Source organism: Toxorhynchites rutilus, chromosome 3 (assembly GCF_029784135.1).
Source record: "Toxorhynchites rutilus septentrionalis strain SRP chromosome 3, ASM2978413v1, whole genome shotgun sequence".
Lineage (NCBI taxonomy): Eukaryota > Metazoa > Arthropoda > Insecta > Diptera > Culicidae > Toxorhynchites > Toxorhynchites rutilus.
In genome coordinates this window covers 321673015-321693320 of record NC_073746.1, presented here as the reverse complement: position 1 = coordinate 321693320, position 20306 = coordinate 321673015, and the positions used below count along the sequence as shown (strand labels likewise).

Below are 20306 nucleotides of genomic sequence, written 5' to 3'. Positions count from 1 at the left end.
TTCTCTATCAGGGTGTCGACTCAAAATCCAAAATAAAATTCCCTGACTTTCCCTGATTTTCCAGTACTTTTTCATAAAAATTCCAGATGTAGACTTATGATCAAATTTACTACTAGTTCTGTAGTTGTAGTTATTAAAATAAAATACAATGACATTAGCTAACGTATGTCGACATCTTCGAATAAATGAATTGTACGTGATTATTGATATTAAGTTAAACGACTTAGAAGTGTCGTAAAAGTACGCAATTTAATTTTTAAATGTAGTTCAAACATAACTGTACAGAACGAGTCATTTTTATTTGGATTTGGATTAATTTCACGAAACTGTTACAATCTTAACGAAACATTTCTTTTCTTGCAAACTTTCGACTTCCTTCTGTGCTTCTTTCTTACGACTTTTCTGAATGAGAATTTCGAACTCGCTGAATTAACTATCTCAACATTTTTATTAATGCTATCCTTTCAAAGTGAAACATAGCATCTTAAACTTGTCGCATGGCATAACCGTTTCGTCACGCATGTTTCACGTTTCGTCACGCAATGTTTATTCATTGTTTAATGGAAAGACAACACTCATATAGAATAAGTAAATAAATTGTAAAAATTGCGAGGGGTTGTATCTAGGACACGACCGCATTTTTGACGTAGAACTACGCAATTATATTATGCAATCTTGTTTACCACTACGAATATTATTTTAGAATGCACCGTAATTTTTGAAATAGCTTTTTAGTTTGTTACTACTTCAGTAGTAAAAATATTCATTTGAAATTCAAACAATTTTAAACTGGTAGATCTGGCCTGGTGAACTGATAGAGAATAATATGGATATTGCTACCAGACTGTAGATTCACATATTAGATATATAATATATTAATATATTACATTTACGATTAAACAGCGCTACCCTGAGTAAAAAGTAAAAAAAATGGGTGGGTTATATCTATGATACAACGGCAGGGTTGACGTAAGACTACTGTTGTCTTAGTAAGTACTAGCTAACCCGGCAAACTTCGTCCCGCCCATTTACTTGATTAATTCTCGAGTAATGCAGAAATTTGTGTTTTATTTGTATGGCAGCCACCCCTAAGAGAGGGGGGAGGGGTATCTAACCACCATAGAAACATTCATTGCACCCTAAAGTTTCCATATGCCTAATTTGGTTTAATTTGCTTGATTAATTCTCGGGTAATGCAAAAATTTGTGTTTCATTTGTACGGCAGCCCCCTCTAAGAGAAGGGGAAGGAGTATCTTATCACCATAGAAACATGCCAACTTTGGTTTCGTTTGCTTGGTTAATTTCCGAGTAATGCAGAAATTTGTGTTTCATTTGTATGGCAGCCCCCCCTTAGAGAGGGGGAGGGGTCTCAAAATATCACGAAAATCTTCCCCGGCCCCAAAAACCCCTACATACCAATTTTCATGTCGATCGGGTCTATAAGAATCAGACAGACAGATGCAGCGACCAATAAAACAGGCGGGTTTTGTATACCCAAAATTATCAATAGGCTTGAGCCTAAATAAATACATCTCCCCGAACGATCTTTATGGCGGGTCGTGTAAATAGTTTCAATAAGAATTTATTATTTTAACGGGAAAGAGATAGGGGAAAATCCAATCAAGGATTTTCCAATATGAATGTAAGGAGGAAGAGAAGGAATGGAGATAGAGCGTTAGAGAGATAAACAGAGAGAAGGTAAGAATGAACAAGCTCCGCCTCTGGAGTTCAGTCGGTAGAAATGAAGATTAGGAATGCTTCGTTAAAAGAAAATGGATCAAATATAGGGGAGTCGGAACTCACAGCTTGGAGAAAAAAGTTGTATTTATTTCCTAAAGAAAGTGCCTTGGACCGCTCGGGCGCTACACAGACAGACATCACTCCATTTTTATATATATAGATAGATAGATAGATAGATAGATTTGTATTGCATTGAATAAATTATCGATTGAATGAAACTATTTTCGAATTCAATTGCATGTATTTGCAAAGCGGATTCCCCCGGGCACATTAAATTGCAAAGCGGATTCCCCCAGACACATTAATTTTGAAGTCCGTGTTAGGGAAACACAGCTCGGTGGGAACAAAAATACCCCCAACTTATTGTTGTTGTATATTTGCAAAGCGGATTTCCACAAGTACATCGATTTTGAAGTCTGTGTAGTGGAAACCGTAAATAGGGCCAATCAAAACTTGGCAGTTAGGGCGTTTAGATAACGCTTGACATTTCAAAGCTATTCAATTGTTCATCTCATGAAAAATAATATTTTAATAGTTGTGATAGATGCGCAGAAATATTTCCTATCACTTGATGAGAACATCTTTCCGATCTGTTACGAAATGTTCGAGTTATAAGCATTAGAAATACGGGTTTAGCACACCAATCGGCAGAACAAATGTATAAAGAAAAGGAAGTTCTTCCAGTTTTCATGAATTTAAACCTTTTAGAGATTAGCGAATTGTAATGTATAGTGTATCAAATAAATCTTCGAAAATTTCCGATTCGATTGGTATGAAAATCATGAGAATTCGTTCACAGTGAAAATAGTTATTAACGTTCACTTTATTTCATAAAAACGAGACTTGTTTTCTGATTTGGAACCCTTCCTGAAAGACGTAATTCTACGTCAAAATACAGATTTTGAACAATGAAAATTTTAATTTAAATGCAATTCACAGTCCTATGTCAAGTCTCATGTCAAGATCCCGTCCGTGCCCCTAGACTCAGACCCATCAAATTTTATAGCCATGATCTCTAAAATATTTACCACCTTTCCCTTATCCTATCGCCGTGTCAAACTCCCGTCCCGGAAACTACTCGAAGTACGATTCCCTTTCTCAAGAATGTGGGAGGAATCCGTTTGTCCCAGCAATGCTACGTCTTTGATGCAGTGCTCCTATACCAAGGAGGCGGCTACGGTCCTTGCACGGTGGTAATTCAGCGGGGTTAGTACATGGTAGAAATTTCAGGGCAAATGTGATGAATCGAGATTGAACAGCTTCAATTCTATTTACCCTCACGTGTGCACATGGACTCCATACCACTGAAGTCGTCTCCAGGACAGATCGAACAAGGGCGTAGAAAAGCGATCGGAGACATGATCTCGAAAGTTGGTTGGCTGCTCTCATTGTAAAACCTAAGATGCTGTTTGCCTTATTAATCATGCTAGGATAATTATCTCTGAAAGAGAGTTGAGAATCGAGATGAACTCCAAGATCCTTCACCACGCTGACTCTCTCGATCGGGCATCCACCAATTTTGTAAACCCAGTGGATTGCAGATTTTTTTACGTAGAACTACGTCTTTCAGGAAGGGTGCCAAATCAGAAAACAGGTCACGTTTTTATGAAATAAAGTTAACGTTAACAACTATTCTCACTGTGAACGAATTCTCATGATTTGCATACCAATCGAATCGGAAGTTCTCTAAGATTTGTTTGATATGCTATACACTACAATTCGCTTATCTCTAAACGGTTTAAATTCATGAAAACTGGAAGAATTTCCTTTTTCCCATATATTTGTTCTGCCGATTTGTGTGCTAATCCTACCCGTATTTCGATTGCTTATATCTCGAGCATTTTTTAATAGATCGGAAAGATGTTTTATCAATTGATAGGAAATATTTCTACGCGTCTATCACAATTAATAAAATGTTATTTTTCATTAGATGAACAATTGAATAAATGTAAAATGTCAAGCTTTATCTAAACGCCCTAACTGCCAAGTTTTGATTGTCCCGATTTACTGTGTCCCCAAAACAGACTTCAAAATCGATATACCTGTGGAAATCCGCTTTGCAAATATACATGAAAGTCGGGGGTATTTTTGTTCCCACCGAGCTGTGTTTCCCTAACACGGACTTCAATATCAATGTGCCTGGGGGAATCCACTTTATCAAAACGTGCAAGGCGGGGGTATTTTTTTCCCATTGAGCTGTGTTTCCCTAACACGGGCTTCTAAATTATTGCGGGAATCCGCTTTGCAAATGCATGCAAGTCGAGGGTATTTTTGGTGTTGGTATTTTTTTTGTACTCGCTTGTCGTTGTGCAGACCGGAATATGTTCCCCTAAAACATACTTTTAAACTGAGAAGCCTTGGAAAATCGTCATTTCAGATACTATGAGTGAATAAACTTTCGCGGTTCGAGAACTACGTAAACATGAGATCAGAGATCGAAATGCTCGCCGATTTGAGACGAAAAACATCCATTTTCACCCACAGAGAAACATAGCTGAAAATATAGGAGGCAAGAGAATAGTATACGCTCACTTCGATTCTCGCGAGAAACGCAGAGCCGATTTTTATTTTTCGGTGAGTTATGGTCTCGAAAAATGGTCTCGTTTTCAGTGACTCCTTGATGCCGATAATGGTTTTTCACTTCTTCAGTACAGCTGAAAACATGCGGCAATATTGGGTTTCATCGTGAAGTGAACATGAGATGGATTAATATTTGTACAATTCACATGCTGTCCAAATGCAGATCGTTTGGACGCTGCTCTAAGAAACTAATGTTGGTAAAGTTAGCTTTGATTTTTCGCTCCATATTTTCAGTACCAAATGAGAGACGAAAAAAGCATTCTCGTTGAACTTCCGAAATAGAGATTTTCGACATCTCTTTCTCTCTGAAAAAGAATTTTTGGTGAAAAGGAAGAGACGAAAATATCAACAATGCACAGTTCATCGAAAACTAGATTGATTGAATGAATATTTATCGCGCAGCCGAGCGGAAATTTCGATCTCAGCATGAGATGCGCAATAAATTCAAAGGGAAATGTAAAACACAATTATCGTTAAGGCCCATTTATACGTTGCTAGTAGCTGACTTGACAATGAGCAGCTACTGACCCGGTGGACTCGCTTGACAATTGGTTGACTCGCCTTGTCCGTTCACATAGTGTGAGCTGCTGGCGAGAAACTAGATACTACGGCACGGGTTTACCTGGGATGCCAGGCGATTTTTCAAATGTCCATCAAATAGTCAGAAACAGCAATCAGGTCCGAATTTGTCAAATGATTGGTCCGAAATCGACTTCTTTATTGGTAGTTTTCATCTTAGGTTTTCAGTTGAATGTATCATTACACAATTTTATAGAGATTACAGAGCAGTGTTGAGAATAACACCTGAACAAGTGGAAAAACTGTTGAATTTAATTGCTCCACAAATACAACGCCAAGATACACTCATGAAGGATGCTGTACCTGCAAGAGTGATAATATAAATGACATTGATATGCCTTTCTTCTGGAATATTGTTCAGATTGTTGTCGATATTTTTTAGAATCTCGAAAGCATCCATAGCTAAGATAATTCCGGAAGTATGTGATGCTTTAAATGATAGTCTAGAAGACTTTTTAAAATTTTATTCACACGCGTCAAAAATTAAAATAATGAATGAAAATGTACTTTTTTAAATCGAATATGTATTCTGTTTCTTAGAACCTTACTTTTTTTCGCAAGTTGTGAGTGAATTTTGAATGAAAATTGTGCCTGATAATGATTCTATATTAGACATTCTCCAGAAAACTATCTCAAAAAGAAAGCGTGCCCCGCCAGCGTGCAAAACAGAATAACAATGATTTCGTTAAGAAACTATGAGGGTTTTATTTGTTTTTCCAATAATTTTCAAGTCTATAAATATCTTCGCATATTTTCAAATATCTTAAAAATAGAGACATTTCTTTACATTTGGCATCCCTGATTCGAACGCTAAATTCTGTTTTTGACGTTTTGAAGCATGCGAGTGCGAGTAAATTCAAAAAACTTTGAAGTAGCTCGCACGCCGGATCACACATGACAATAACTGGCATGATGTGTTCACACGGTGTGAGTAGCTGCACTGCAGTAACTGACTAGACCGACTCGTATGCTTGCTCGCACCGTCTGAACCCGGCTTTAGCCAATTCTTCCGTTCACATATCATATATTCACATGTGGTCCAGAATTTTGGAATACAGATATATACTGCATTTATTTAGATACAACGTATATTTCATGGAATTATGCTTTCAAATCCCCGTAGGAAAGCCTTACTGTTGCATTTTGTGAGGTTCGATTCCACCTCAAGCGGAATATTGTTGTTTGTTTCTTTGTTTTTAAGAGGCTTTAAACTTTGCAGTTCATTCGCCTCCAAAGCAGAATATGGGAGCATAAGTGTTTATAGCTGGCGATCGATATCTGAGTGGGAATCAGAAATTCTGGTGCGAGTTGGCAGCGCTCTTCAATCGAAAATGTAATATATTAATATACTCTATATCTAATATGTAAATATACAGTCTGGTAGCGATATCCATATTATTCTCTATCAGTTCACCAGGCCAGCCCTACAAGTTTGAAATTGTTCAAATTTCAAATGAAATTTTTTACTACTGAAGTAGTAACAATAAAAAAAACTAAAAAGTTATTTCAAAAATTTCGTTGCGTTCTAAAATAATATTCAAAGTGGTAAACAAGTAGATTGCATAATATAATTGCGTACTTCTACGTCGAAAATGTGGTCGTGTTCTAGATACAACCCCTTACAATTGTTTCGTGTGAAGGTGATGACAAAACATTTCTGGACGCTGATTGTCAGCTGTTTAGAACAGCACAAGCTTCAGATCCGCTACAGATCCTTACAATCCTCAGTTATAGAACGAAACCGTAATGAAGGTGAACCCGCGCTCAAATTCTACGTATAAACACGAATAGCTTAGAATGTACAGACTTCAACACTTATGTGCGCATGATCATATCCAAAGTACTTACATTCATTTCCGGATCCTTTCGCGATCGTTGTTCCTTTAGCAGGTGAGAATATCAGCGCCTTCGTTGGCTTAACACCCACAGTTTTAGGACCCTTGGTAACATGCGTTGGTTCCTCATCGGGAAGCATATTGCTCTGCAGGGTATCATCCTTCAGTGCTGCCGGTTTGTCTAGTGGGAACTTGTCGAGCTTCGAGGCCCCCGTGAAGCCGATATACGTAGCACAGAGAATGCCCAGCACTAGCAAACGTAGTGACAGGGCCATGGTTCGCTTGGTCGAACTTTTTACACGTGCGAGACTGGTTTACGGACACAATAACAAACCGCGAGGATACTTTGTTTTGCTTTTAATTACTAAACACTTCGATGCACACGACTAAAAAAAAGAACCAACACCGTAAAACCTCGAGGTTATGTTCTGCTGCTACGAATACCACTAGTCGAACACCACATACACAACACAAACGCCGAAAAGGTGAATAGTTGTTACGTCAAATTTATCTTCTAGCGGTGCGAAAAGCTGCGGCGGAATGAACACACACCTTCGACGTCGTGCCCGGGGTGGCCCGAAGGTGGAGAAAGCAAACACACGCACGTAACACACACACACTTCCACCGGTCGACACTAACCAAACTTGCACAAGCGGCCTTCTTTTTATATTACACCACCGATATAACTGCTGCCAATATTTTTTTTTACCGTGTAACTAAGTTTCCGTACAATTTCGCACACTACCGAGCGCACTTTAGACACCAACACGTGTTCGCAAACGACACCGCAAAAAAAGATTGTATAGATATCGAACGCGTACTATTGCGAATTTATCTACGCACACACAATACTTCCCAAAAACACACCACCCGACGGAATCAGAGTCGGAATTGGATGGAGCAACGAGAGCTTCTTCTCCTCTCACGCTCGATCTCTTCTCTTCGATTGATTGCTGCTTATTCACCGAGAAAAAAAAGCCGAGATCAGCTCACGGCCAACTGGGCCGTGCGGAATATATTAACAGCCACAGCCGCAGTTCCTGCCGAAAATGGCACCAACCCGTTCCGCTGATCAATCGATCAATTCCGGATGGAAGTCTTCGAAGTTGGGACAACTCAGGCAAAGTCGGTGCGGGATCTGGGCTACACTCACCGAATAACACAGCGGAAAAATAGTCTTACTTCACGATACCACCGAACCGAGTCGACGCATTTCAAGTGACATACTGATGTTGGAATCGGTTCATTCCCTTGATAGCTGCTGCTGCTGCGGATAGGGCCACTGTCGGATAGTGGCTCTCTCGTTCTCCCGCGCACACACAACCAGCCGCAGCCGATCTCCGATATCACGCAAACATATCCTAACGTCGTGCTGTTTTATTTTTCCGTTCCACCTTTTGCCCCGAACGAAGATCAAAACATCGTAATAGCGCATGGGCCGTCGATCGGGTGTGCGTCAGCGTAGGTGTGAAGCCGAGGAACCTATCGGACGATACGCTTGGATTCACATTCGATTAGCTAGATTCTCATTCCCAACAATGAATTTTGGGCAAAGAACAGCACCCAGAAAGCGCTTTCCCCCCTTGAAGCTTCTCTCGAATGTGATGCTGGAAAGAAGCATGCGTCGGTCCAGATTGGGTTCATTCGCGTGACAAGTGCCAAGTATCCGGAAATGAACCCACACACAGGCTCCGCGAGTATGGATGAATTAGTTCACTCCGCTCAGTGCAGTTGTATTGTGCAAATCTCTCAAGAAAAGCCCCCGCACTATTCTCTTGCTTTCTCTCATGATCAAAACAAAAATGGTCAACATGTATGCGTGTGATGCGATGCTCGACAGCGTGGTACGAAGCAGGTAATCAAAACAAAACAGCAGATAATCCCGTGCGCGGGTTATCACACGACGGTTCGGTGAGATGGGAAGTTGTTAAATAGCCATGAAGACAATCAAATATCTCGCGTGTAGCGAAATGTTTATGGTTGAAGCGTTTATGTTTTGCTATTTTCTTTTTCTTCGTTCCCCAAAGGAAGGGTTAGGCAAAATCAATAAAAGTATACTTTTATTATTTACTAGCTGACCCGGCAAACTTCGTCCCGCCCAAAATTTGTTTTTTGTTATCAATACCTTCAAACATTCACGTTTTCTTACTAAGCGCAAGCTCATAGGTCTAATCTAAAGTGACCAGATGGTCAGAGATCTAACGCGGGACACAAAAAACAAAACGTTATGTATATACGTATGGAATGGCAGTGATAAAGGTCGGTGGCTGTATTCTATTATTCCTAAAGTTTCCCTCAAACCATGGTTCAAAGGGTATATTTATTCTCGTGATTTCATACGGGTAGTGTGCCGACTCATGTCTAATCATTATTCCTCGAATGCACATCTTTTTCGAATTAACATCAGTGATAGTAACCTATGCATTTGTGGTACAGGTTACTACGATATTGATCACATTGTATGGTATTGCTCTGAATTTCAAAATAACAGGTTATCTTTAATAGAAAATGTTCGCAAAAAGGGAATGCCACTCAATGTTTCGATCCGCGACGTTCTGGCTACTCGTAATCTCGATGCAATTATGTTGATTTATTATTTCCTCAAGTCCATACACTTTCAAGTATGAGTATGTGTATATTTTTCCTTTAATTTTTTATTATCGTTTACTTCTCCAACATTTTTGTTTTATGTTATGAATATTTTTATTATTTATCAATAATCTATGGTTATTGACGTTTTCATTTTTCTTCAACTATTTCCCGCAGAACTCAAAAATACTCAGATGCACGCAATCGCACGCAATCTTCGAGGAGGTGGTGATTGATCACAACAAAAATGTGCCATCAGGGACAAGCGCAACGCTTATTGTTCAGAGCTGTTTGAACACACTATTGTCCCAGACAATCACGTTCTCAAACTCACAGAATACCGTCCAGTTTAATAGTTCGTGGTATAATATACAGTGCAGAGCACAAAAATTTGAACCAGTTATTTCTATTGCGGAAATTCATTTCGCTGGAAAACCAGGAACTCGAAACGAAAACATCTCGGTCACAACAAAATTGGTGCCGTGACCAGGGGTGGCATTGCGCATTTCGAAACGAGTAACTCTGTTGTGGTCAGAACCGCAGGGCAGATGAAGATGTCCCTGTCGCAATGTGAGGCAGTTAATTTGTCTTGACAGACGGCGAGAAACAAAGAGAAGGTGTAAATAAAAACATCACAAAGCGAACAGAATCAAAGGTAGAGGTGAAAATACAAGGTACAAGAATTATAAAAAAAATAGATTGAATTAGGGATTATTTCCATTGCTATTTGTAAGTAGTAAATGAGTTGATTACTTGAAAATATGTTTAACTGTGAAAATCCCTATAGGAAACATTATAATTGTATCAACAAAACCGAATCATATTTGCAAGAGGTGTCACACGGATTCAGAAACTAAATTTGTAAGGTTTAAAAATAATTCAAGTTTGAACTGTAAAAAAAAAACAAATATAATTTCAGCTTTGATCAGGCTAAAAACTAGCTGATTTGCATCGAATTGGTGGAAGAAATCCGAACAAAATCAAAGAAATTTAACCTCAAAAGATGGATTCGGAAAAAAGAGATTGCCTGATGTGCAATGCTCCCAACGAAATCTGCGATATGGTGCAGTGCGATACGTGCGAGCTGTGGGCTCATTACTCGTGTGCTGGCGTTACGGAAGCAGTGAAGGAGAAGGAGTGGAACTGCAGCAAATGCGTTAACACGCTGCAGGCTCCGAAAATTCGGAAAACTACAAGGAGCGATGCCAAAAAGACGACAGGACTGAAAACGAAGAGCGATTGTGGATCGTCCGTTGGGTCTGTTTCGGAGAGCGTCGGAACGCTTGAAGATTCGTTGAGAAAATTGGAGAAGGAGAGGAGGAAATGATCCTGCGTGAAAAGCGACTCGAAATGGAAAGAGCTCTGCAGGAAAAACGTCGACAAAGAGAGAAAGAGTTCATGGAGAAGCAACTGCAGCAGGACAGGGAATTAAAAGAGCGTCAGCTGCAAGAGGAGCGCGAGATGCTGGAAAATGAATTGGCTGAGGAAAAATCCTTTCAAGATCGACGCAAAAGGATGTTCGACGACTTCTTGAAGGCGAAAAAGGCCGTCTCAGAACCGGCTCTTGACGACGAAAGCGCTGTCGGTGATGCAAAGGAGGAAAATGAAACGTTCACCGAGAAAAAGGTGAAATTTTGGTTGAAAAAACAGTCTGTCACGAAAAACTATCCACCGACTGCATCGAAGCAGGAGGATCAGATAGCTGGCCCGTCCAAACAACAGGATCAGATAGCTGGTCCGTCCAAGCAACAGGATCAGATAGCAGGTCCGTCCAAGAATGTTCCAGTTACACGTGAAGAGAATAAAGAAGATGTAGCCGAAAGTGAGGATGAAGACGATGATGACACCGAAGATGATAGCGAGGAAGAGGTGGGTGAAGCAGAGTTGCAGCTGTCTCGAGAGGAAAGGGAGTTACTTGCTCGTCTGCTGACCGGAAAAAAGCAAAAGCAACCGTCGGTGAAGAAGCAACAATCGTCGACGAAGAAGCAGCAACAAAGGCGTTCGCAGCAAATGGATGTATGTGTCCAGAAGTTGTCCAGAGAACAGATAGCCGCTCGACAAGCCTTCTCCAAAAACCTGCCAGTTTTTAGGGGTGAACCAGAGTTGTGGCCTATTTTTATTAGTAGTTACGAGTACACCACGCAGGCGTGTGGGTTCTCAAATTTGGACAACCTGAAGCGGTTGCAGGATAGTCTGCAGGGGAGTGCATTAGAGGCTGTAAGGAGCCGACTTGTTCTACCCGACTCTGTTCCTGACGTTATCGATGATCTTCGACGTCTTTTCGGCAAACCAGAAATACTTCTCAAGATGTTGTTAACAAAGGTGCGCGGCGCTCAAGCTCCGAAAGCCGATCGTCTGGAGTCGTTCATCCAGTTCGGAATCACGGTGAAGCAACTATGTGATCACCTTGAGGCAGCTCACCTGTCGGACCATCTTAATAATCCGATGTTGGTGAACGAACTAGTCGACAAACTTCCGTCCAATTATAAACTGGAATGGGTCCGGTATAAGAGACAGAATAGAGGAACGCCGCTACGCGTTTTCACTGATTTTATGAACGACATCGTTTCCGATGTGTCGGAAGTGTCCGAGTTCTCGGCGCTCAGTCTGAGCGAAGTTTCGTCTTCCGAGAAAGGAAACCCAAAGAAAAAAGAGTTCCTTCATGTTCACGGTTCAATCCCGAATGAATCCGAGGTTTTGACGATGTCAAAGACGCTCAAGCCTTGTTGGGTTTGCAAGAGAACAGATCACAAGTTGCGATTCTGTGACGATTTTAAAAAAACTCAGTGTCATAGATCGACTGAAAACAGTGGAGCAACATAAACTCTGCGCGCTGTGCCTAAATAACCACGGCAAAAGTCGATGCAACTTCAAAGTTCGATGTAATGTCGTCGGATGTCAAGGAGAACATCATCCTTTGCTGCATCGAGCCGAGGGAACCGTCCAGCTGCTTAATGTTGAGTGTCATGCCCACGGACTATTAAATCGTGCCGTTATCTTTCGTATGGTGCCAATTACACTCTATTTCGGAAACTACGCGATAGATGTTCTGGCCTTTTTGGACGAAGGTTCATCCACAACACTTGTAGAGGAGTTCGTAATCAACGAATTGAATGCGGAAGGAGTTATTGAACCGTTGGTCGTTACGTGGACGGGCAATGTAAAGCTCTCGGCTAGAGGATCCCGTGAAATATTCCCGTTAAAGAATGTACGTACGGTGGAAGTGTTAAAGATGCCGAATCAAGCGATGCAGTTTGAGAAGATCGGAAGTCGTTATCCACATTTGAAGGGGTTGCCAGTATTGAGTTACGCTTTGGAAGAACCTCGTATTATAATCGGTCTAGACAACTTGTACGTATTCGCTCCTTTAGAAACGCGCGTCGGCGAGCCTGGTCAGCCGATCGCCGTTAGGTCTAAGTTAGGGTGGACCATCTATGGGCCAGAAACTCCTGCAGCAGTTGTCGTTGCGGAAAATTATGTGAACGTTCATTCCATTGAACCGATCAGCAACGAGGATCTCCATGAGATGCTGCGGACCCAGTACATGCTGGAGGACACCGGTTCTCTTTGCATCGCAGTCCCAGAGTCCATTGACAATCTTCGCGCACGTAAAATTCTCGAATCAACGACGCTACGGATCGGCAATAGATTCGAAACGGGTCTACTGTGGCGTGAAGACAAGAGAAGATTCCCGGACAGTTATCCGATGGCGGTCCGACGGATGAAGGCGCTAGAGAAAAAAATGGAGAGAAATCCGGAGCTTCAACAAAATATCCACCAACAGATAGAGGAGTATGAGGCGAAGGGTTACGCGCATAAAGTAACGAAGAAGGAGTTAGCTGGAACAGAGAAGAATGCGGTGTGGTATCTTCCCTTGAATGTGGTGCTCAACCCACGAAAACCTGGCAAAGTTCGTCTAGTGTGGGACGCAGCAGCCTCGGTGGATGGCATTTCGCTCAACACCGAGCTACTAAAAGGTCCCGACATGTTGCAGTCTCTGCCGTCGGTGATCAACCAGTTTCGCGAACGGCGAATCGCGTTCGGTGGGGACATACAAGAAATGTACCATCAGATACGCATACGGGCGGAAGATAAACAGGCTCAGCGGTTTCTGTTTCGGTCTAATCCTGCCGATGTTCCGACAGTGTATGTCATGGACGTGGCTACGTTTGGGGCTTCCTGCTCTCCCTGTTCGGCGCAGTTTATCAAAAATTTCAACGCATTGGAATTTGCGACTGAGTTTCCACGAGCCTCGGATGCGATCGTTCAAAAGCACTACGTGGACGATTATTATGATAGTGTGGACACCATCGAAGATGCTATAGATCTAGCGAAACAGGTGAAACATATTCACTCTCAAGGTGGTTTCAGGATCAGGAACTGGGTGTCCAACTCCAAGCAGTTTCTGAAAGCGATGGGTGAACAGAGAGTGAATCCTACTGTCCACTTCAGCCGGGACAAAAACACGCACACTGAGCGAGTTCTGGGAATCGTGTGGGAGCCCAACGAGGATGTTTTTTTTGTTTTCGACCGCCGAACGAGAAGAGTATCAACCAGTTCTGCAAGGGGTTAAACGACCAACCAAAAGGATCGTGTTGAGCTGTGTCATGGCGATGTTCGACCCTCAAGGTCTGCTTTCTCCGTTTACCGTATTTGGTCGCATGTTAGTTCAAGACCTGTGGTTAAACGACCAACCAAAAGGATCGTGTTGAGCTGTGTCATGGCGATGTTCGACCCTCAAGGTCTGCTTTCTCCGTTTACCGTATTTGGTCGCATGTTAGTTCAAGACCTGTGGAGAACTGGCTGCGGATGGGATGACGAAATCGACGAGGAGTCATTTCAGAAGTGGGTTCGCTGGACAAAAGTGCTGCCGATGATAGAAGCGATCCGAATTCCCCGAAGTTACTTCGGAGACGTCAGAAGGGACCAACTCGAAGATCTTCAACTGCACGTGGTGTCTGACGCTAGTAAAGGTGCGTACGGGTGTGCGGCCTATTTCCGAGCTGTGATTGGTGGAACGATCCGGTGTGTGTTGGTGACTAGTCGGGTGAAGGTGGCACCATTAAAGCCAATATCCGTTCCTCGACTCGAACTACAAGCGGCAGTATTGGCAGCTAGGGTGGCCTTTGCGGTGAGAAACGGTCATTCATTCAGTATTAGGCAGCAGTTTTTCTGGACGGACTCAACGACCGTGCTTTCGTGGATCAGATCTGATCAACGCAATTACAAGGAGTTTGTTGGTCTTCGCATTGGAGAAATTCTAACCCGGACAAACCTCTCGGAATGGCGTTGGGTTCCTACGAAGATGAACGTCGCAGACCAGCTAACTAAGTGGACGAGAGATCCTGAAGTAAATTCTACGAGCAGTTGGTTTACCGGGCCTAGATTCCTGTATCTGCCAGAAGCAGATTGGCCGAAGCAGAGGCTGCCGCGTCCAGATACCGAGGAAGAATTGAAAGCACATCTACATGTCCATGACGTACAGCTTCCCGCTTCTGTTATAGATGTAAATCGTATTTCGAAGTGGACGGTCCTGGTAAGAACGATGGCTTGCGTGTTTCGGTTTGTATCAAATTGCCGGAAAAAGGTGAAGGGGTTGCCGCTAGAAACGCTGAAACCGACAGAAAAGCAGATGAAGAAGATTATTCCGATTGCCCATGCGGTGTCACGGACGCCACTGAAACAGGAAGAGTTCCAGCAGGCGGAAATTTGGCTAATGCGGATGGCACAATCGGATGAGTTTAGCGACGAACTGAAAATTCTTATAAAAAACTCGAAGCTTCCAATCGAGGCGTGGTTGGAAATCGAGAAAACCAGTTTCCTCTACAAGATAACTCCTCTCATCGATGAAAACAACCTTCTGCGCATGGATGGCCGAGCGGGACCAGCTGATTTCCTGCCGTTCGATCTTCGATTCCCGGTGGTGCTGCCGAAGGACCATGCCGTCACCTGGAAAATCGTGCAGCATTATCACGAACGGTTCGCCCACGGTTAAAGAGAAACCGTGAAAAATGAATTGAGACAACGATTTGTGATCCCGCAAATGGGTAGTATTGTGGCGAAAGTAGCCAAAGCTTGTATCCAGTGCAAGGTCACCAAGAGCCGTCCAAGATGTCCTCGGATGGCTGCGTTACCAGTGCAGCGAGTAACTCCTTTCCAGCGACCGTTCAGCTTCGTGGGGCTCGACTACTTTGGGCCGATAACAGTGTCGCTCGGTCGCCGAAGTGAGAAAAGGTGGGTCGTTTTGTTCACGTGCTTGGTAATTAGGGCCGTTCACCTCGAAATAGCATATTCTCTGACAACGCAGTCGTGCCTGATGGCCATTACACGCTTCGTCTCTCTTCGAGGGCCGCCGTTGGAAATATTTTCGGACAATGGCACTAATTTCAAAGGGGCCAGTAGGGAGTTGTTGGACCAATTACACAGCATCAACGAAGAATGTGCAGGAGAATTGACATCGGCTCAGACGAAGTGGAGTTTCAACCCTCCAGCCTCACCCCACATGGGAGGAGTTTGGGGGAGACTCGTCCGTTCAACGAAAACAGTACTCGAAACAATTGACGATGGAAAGCGATTGACGGATGAAATCCTGGCAACTGTGATAGCCGAAGCGGCGGAAATTATAAACAGCCGCCCGCTTACATATGTTACGCAGGAATCGGAAAACTTGGAAGCCCTTTGTCCCAAACATTTCCTTCGCGGTATGGCTCCAAACGAACCGAGGCTCAATGCACCTCCTGTGAATCCAGCAGTAGCCCTGCGGGATTCATATCAGCGATCACAGGAGATAGTCGAAAACTTATGGAAGAGGTGGATAAAAGAATATATTCCATCTATAAATCAGCGTACCAAGTGGTTTGGTGAAGCAACGAATTTGAAGCGAGGTGACTTGGTGTACATTGTTGAGGGGGAAAAACGAAAATGCTGGGTGCGCGGAATCGTTGAGGAACCGATAGTAGCTGGAGATGGAAGAGTACGTCAGGCCTGGATCCGTACAAACAGTGGTGTACTGAAGCGAGCGACAGCGAAGCTTGCAGTGTTAGAGATTAATGAGGGTGACGCTGGACCGGATGTGGCCATCGGACCAGGTTCACGGGCCGGGGCATGTTGTGGTCAGAACCGCAGGGCAGATGAAGATGTCCCTGTCGCAATGTGAGGCAGTTAATTTGTCTTGACAGACGGCGAGAAACAAAGAGAAGGTGTAAATAAAAACATCACAAAGCGAACAGAATCAAAGGTAGAGGTGAAAATACAAGGTACAAGAATTATAAAAAAAATAGATTGAATTAGGGATTATTTCCATTGCTATTTGTAAGTAGTAAATGAGTTGATTACTTGAAAATATGTTTAACTGTGAAATTCCCTATAGGAAACATTATAATTGTATCAACAAAACCGAATCATATTTGCAAGAGGTGTCACACGGATTCAGAAACTAAATTTGTAAGGTTTAAAAATAATTCAAGTTTGAACTGTAAAAAAAAACAAATATAATTTCAGCTTTGATCAGGCTAAAAACTAGCTGATTTGCATCGAATTGGTGGAAGAAATCCGAACAAACTCGTTTCGTGAAAATTCGAACTCAAATCGAAATTGTTTTAGTATTATGTATATTTTTCAAGTTCAAATTTTCGGTGTACTAACGGGTGTTAAATAAAGAATGAGAATTTTTTCAATACCTTTCAGTAACTCAAATAAAGAGCGTAAAATTTTCATTCTCCAAGAAAATTGCTCTTTGGGCTCCCTAGAAACAGTAGGCGTGTTTGATTTTGCTAGTTTGAATTTAGTCAAAGCAAAGATGGCGTCGAAACAGCACGTGCTCCGCGAACGCATTGTACGGTTTTACGAAACGCATTTCCAGCAAGGAAAAAAGTTCACGGTGGCACATTTTAAGGAAGAAAATATACCTGTCAGTACGGTATATCGTATTCTGGGTTCCCTGAACGTAGAGCGGAAGGTCGGAAGTGGTCGTCCGGTGACGATAATGACGAAGCAGAGGAAGACATCGTTAAAGAAGCTGTTTGACAACAAGGACGCAACCAGCCTGCGTGACGCCGGTCGGATATATGGCTGCTCCCACGTATTGATCCATCGGACCCTCAAGATCGGAAGGAATCGTCTGCAGGAAGAAGACGAGGTCGCCGGAGTACACGGAGGAGCAGATTGAGACGGTTAAATCACAGTGTCGGTGGATGACCAAAAAATACCGCGGGACGTCTTTCGTTCTGGACGACGAAAGCTATTTTCCGCTGTCCAAAACGCATATTCCAGGAAATGATAATTACTACTCCAGCGACAAGTCATCCACACCGCCTGAAGTGAAATACAAGTTCAAGCACAAGTTTGAAAAAAAGGTTATTTTGTGCATCGCCATTTCCGACCGGGGCATTTCAAAGCCTTGGTTTTAGCCGAGCAGTCTGGCAATCAACCACCAAATCTATCGAGAAGAGTGCCTCGATAAAATCCTGCTGCCGTTCCTGAACGAGCATCGCGGATGGGAAGTACGTCTTCTGGCCGGACAAGGCGTCTTCCCATTACGCCAAGAAGACGCTGGTGTATCTTGAGGAGAAAAAGATACCGTTCGTGCCGAAAGATGGCAACCCAACAAACTTGCCCCAGTGCCGCCCAATAGAGGATTTCTTTGGCTCACTCAGTGCCCTAGTGTATAAAAACAATTGGAGGGCTAAGGACACGAAGCAACTGACTACAAGAATCCGGAATTATATCCGGAAAATGGACGTAAGTACCGTACAACGTTCTTGTGAGAGCATCGCGACAAAGTTGCGTCGAACAGCAGACCACGGCCCTTACTCAAACATTCACTGACATTTTTTTGAAGAAAATACATTATGTTATTAATAAAAAATACTGAAATCGATGAAAAAAAAAATTTTCGATGATTGAAAATTGATTTTCGATGATGATTGAAAAAATTCTCGTTTTTTATTTAACACCCGTTGATTTTGAGCAAACTTTGTCTTGTAGAGAAATGTAAAATTTTTGGGTTCGTATACAAAGCTGGTCAAAGGCATGTCAAAATGGTCGAAACGAACAAAAATCACTCGTTTAAAAATGCGCAGTATCACCCCAGGATTGTCCGTAGATGAACGATAACGGAAGCAATCGCATTCGGAGTTCAATAGAGCTTTGTTCAGTGTTACAAAGAACACAAAGCGAGCCATTGGATATCTATATAGATCAAAGGATTTGTTTTCGAATTTAAAATACAAGGCCTGGAACCTTCAGGCGGAAGGTTAGTAGGATTCTAATATTTCACCGGTTTCTTTTGGTACGCCTTAGATTTTTACTTTCTTCTCGGTTGACCGTATATTGGAGGGTTCGTCATCGCCATATCAGTCGACAAGCGCCATTGTCGATAGCTGCTGGGCATCCATTGCTCCTGAGTCTGTATTGTGCTATTGTGAAGACATTGAGACATTCCTGCAGTTCAAATTCATTTGGTGTTCCCAATCATCAATCGCTGCTGCTGATCAACGCTGCTGCCGCTGCAATCTCGGTGTTCCCAACCGTCCATTGCTGCACTGTTGAGCAGATTTACGCTGCTGAAGTACTTTGGTGTTCCTATTGCTGCTGCTCAACATCATCATTCACGTTGCTGAACATTGGAGGTGTTCTTAACCATCCATTGTTGTTGTTGCTGGATATTTTACTGCTGCATATTACGAGTGGTGTCGAGTGGCGTCGCTGGAACAATCGCATCGAGTTTCCCTAGGCTTAGAAATATATTAAATAGGCTGTCCAAAAAGTCCTGCGGTATTTTTTGTTTGAATTTTCATTTGTTCATAAAATTAGTTACAATCATCTGTTTCAAGTCAAATATGCGCCGTTTTGTTCGATGACTTGTTCCCAACGAGATGCCAACTTCATAATACCCCTGTTATAGAAGCTCGCTTCCTTATTGGCAAAAAACTCGGATAGCCAATTTTCACAGGCCTCTTTTGTGGCTAACTTCTGACTACCTAGCTCGTTCGCCATGGCAAAAACAGATGGTAGTCACTTGGTGCAAGGTCCGGACTATACGGCGGATGCAAAAGAACCTCCCATCCGAGCTCCCGGAGCTTCTGGCACGTCACCAAAGAAGTGTGTGGCCTAGCGTTGTCCTGATGGAAGACAATGCGGCCTCTGTTTATCAAAGATGGCCTCTTCTTCATGAGTGCTACCTTCAAGCGGTCCAGTTGTTGGCAGTACAGGTCCGAATTGAGCGTTTGGCCATAGGGAAGCAGCTCATAATAGATTATTTCTTGACAATCCCACCAAACACACAGCAGAACCTTCCTGGCCGTTAATGAGGGCTCGGCCACCGTCTGAGCCGCTTCAGCGGGCTTCGACCACGACCGTTTGCGCTTCACGTTGTCGTAAGTGACCCACTTTTCATCGCCAGTCACCATCCGCTTCAGAAACGGGTCGATTTTGTTGCGATTCAGCAGCGATTCACATGCGTCGATACGGTCAAAGATGTTTTTTTTGCGTCAACGTGTGTGGCACCCATACATCGAGCTTCTTTGTGAATCCAAGCTTCTTCAAATGGTTAATAACGGTTTGATGTCTTATCCCCAGCTCTTGGCCGATTCTACGGCTGCTACTATGCCGGTCTTTCTCGGCTAATTCAGCGATTTTGTCGCAATTTTCGACAACAGGCCTTCCGGAGCGTGGCGCATCTTCGACGACCTCTACACCAGAACGAAAACGTTGAAACCATCGTTGTGCGGTGGAAATGGAAACTGTATCGGGTCCATAAACTGCACAAATTTTATTGGCAGCTTGAGATGCATTTTTGCCTTTGTCATAGTAGTACTGTAAAATATGTCGGATTTACTCTTTATTTTGCTCCATATTTGCGACACTATAACTCACGAACGACTTAACCAAACAAAACACTGTCAAGGACTATATTATAGCGTAAAATACCTTTCCAACAAGCTATAGTATGACTCGATACAATGAATACAACTAGAACTACG

General features: G+C 42.7%; 3 protein-coding genes across 8 annotated transcripts in view; 2 read left to right on the top strand and 1 right to left on the bottom strand.

Moving 5' to 3' along the window:
- Window positions 1-7969, bottom strand: part of LOC129779897 (low-density lipoprotein receptor) — an 839868-nt gene extending 831899 nt beyond the window's left edge. For 2 of the 6 annotated variants that reach the window (XR_008743794.1, XM_055787656.1), the window contains exon 1: window positions 6748-7969. Coding sequence is in view for 5 of the 6 variants with exons in the window: in XM_055787656.1 (XP_055643631.1) it covers window positions 6748-7009 (262 nt within the window). In the remaining variant the exon portion in view is untranslated. The remainder of the gene's footprint in view (window positions 1-6747) is intronic. The other 4 variants (XM_055787655.1, XM_055787654.1, XM_055787660.1 and 1 more) reach the window with 4 other exon arrangements.
- A 6075-nt stretch (window positions 7970-14044) lies between these two features.
- On the top strand, window positions 14045-15319 carry LOC129774509 (uncharacterized). The gene has a single exon (XM_055778260.1). It carries the CDS (start codon window positions 14045-14047, stop codon window positions 15317-15319), a length of 1275 nt encoding a protein of 424 aa, XP_055634235.1.
- A 48-nt stretch (window positions 15320-15367) lies between these two features.
- LOC129774508 (uncharacterized) lies at window positions 15368-16480 on the top strand. The gene has a single exon (XM_055778259.1). It carries the CDS (start codon window positions 15368-15370, stop codon window positions 16478-16480), a length of 1113 nt encoding a protein of 370 aa, XP_055634234.1.
- The last annotated feature ends 3826 nt before the right edge of the window (window positions 16481-20306 follow it).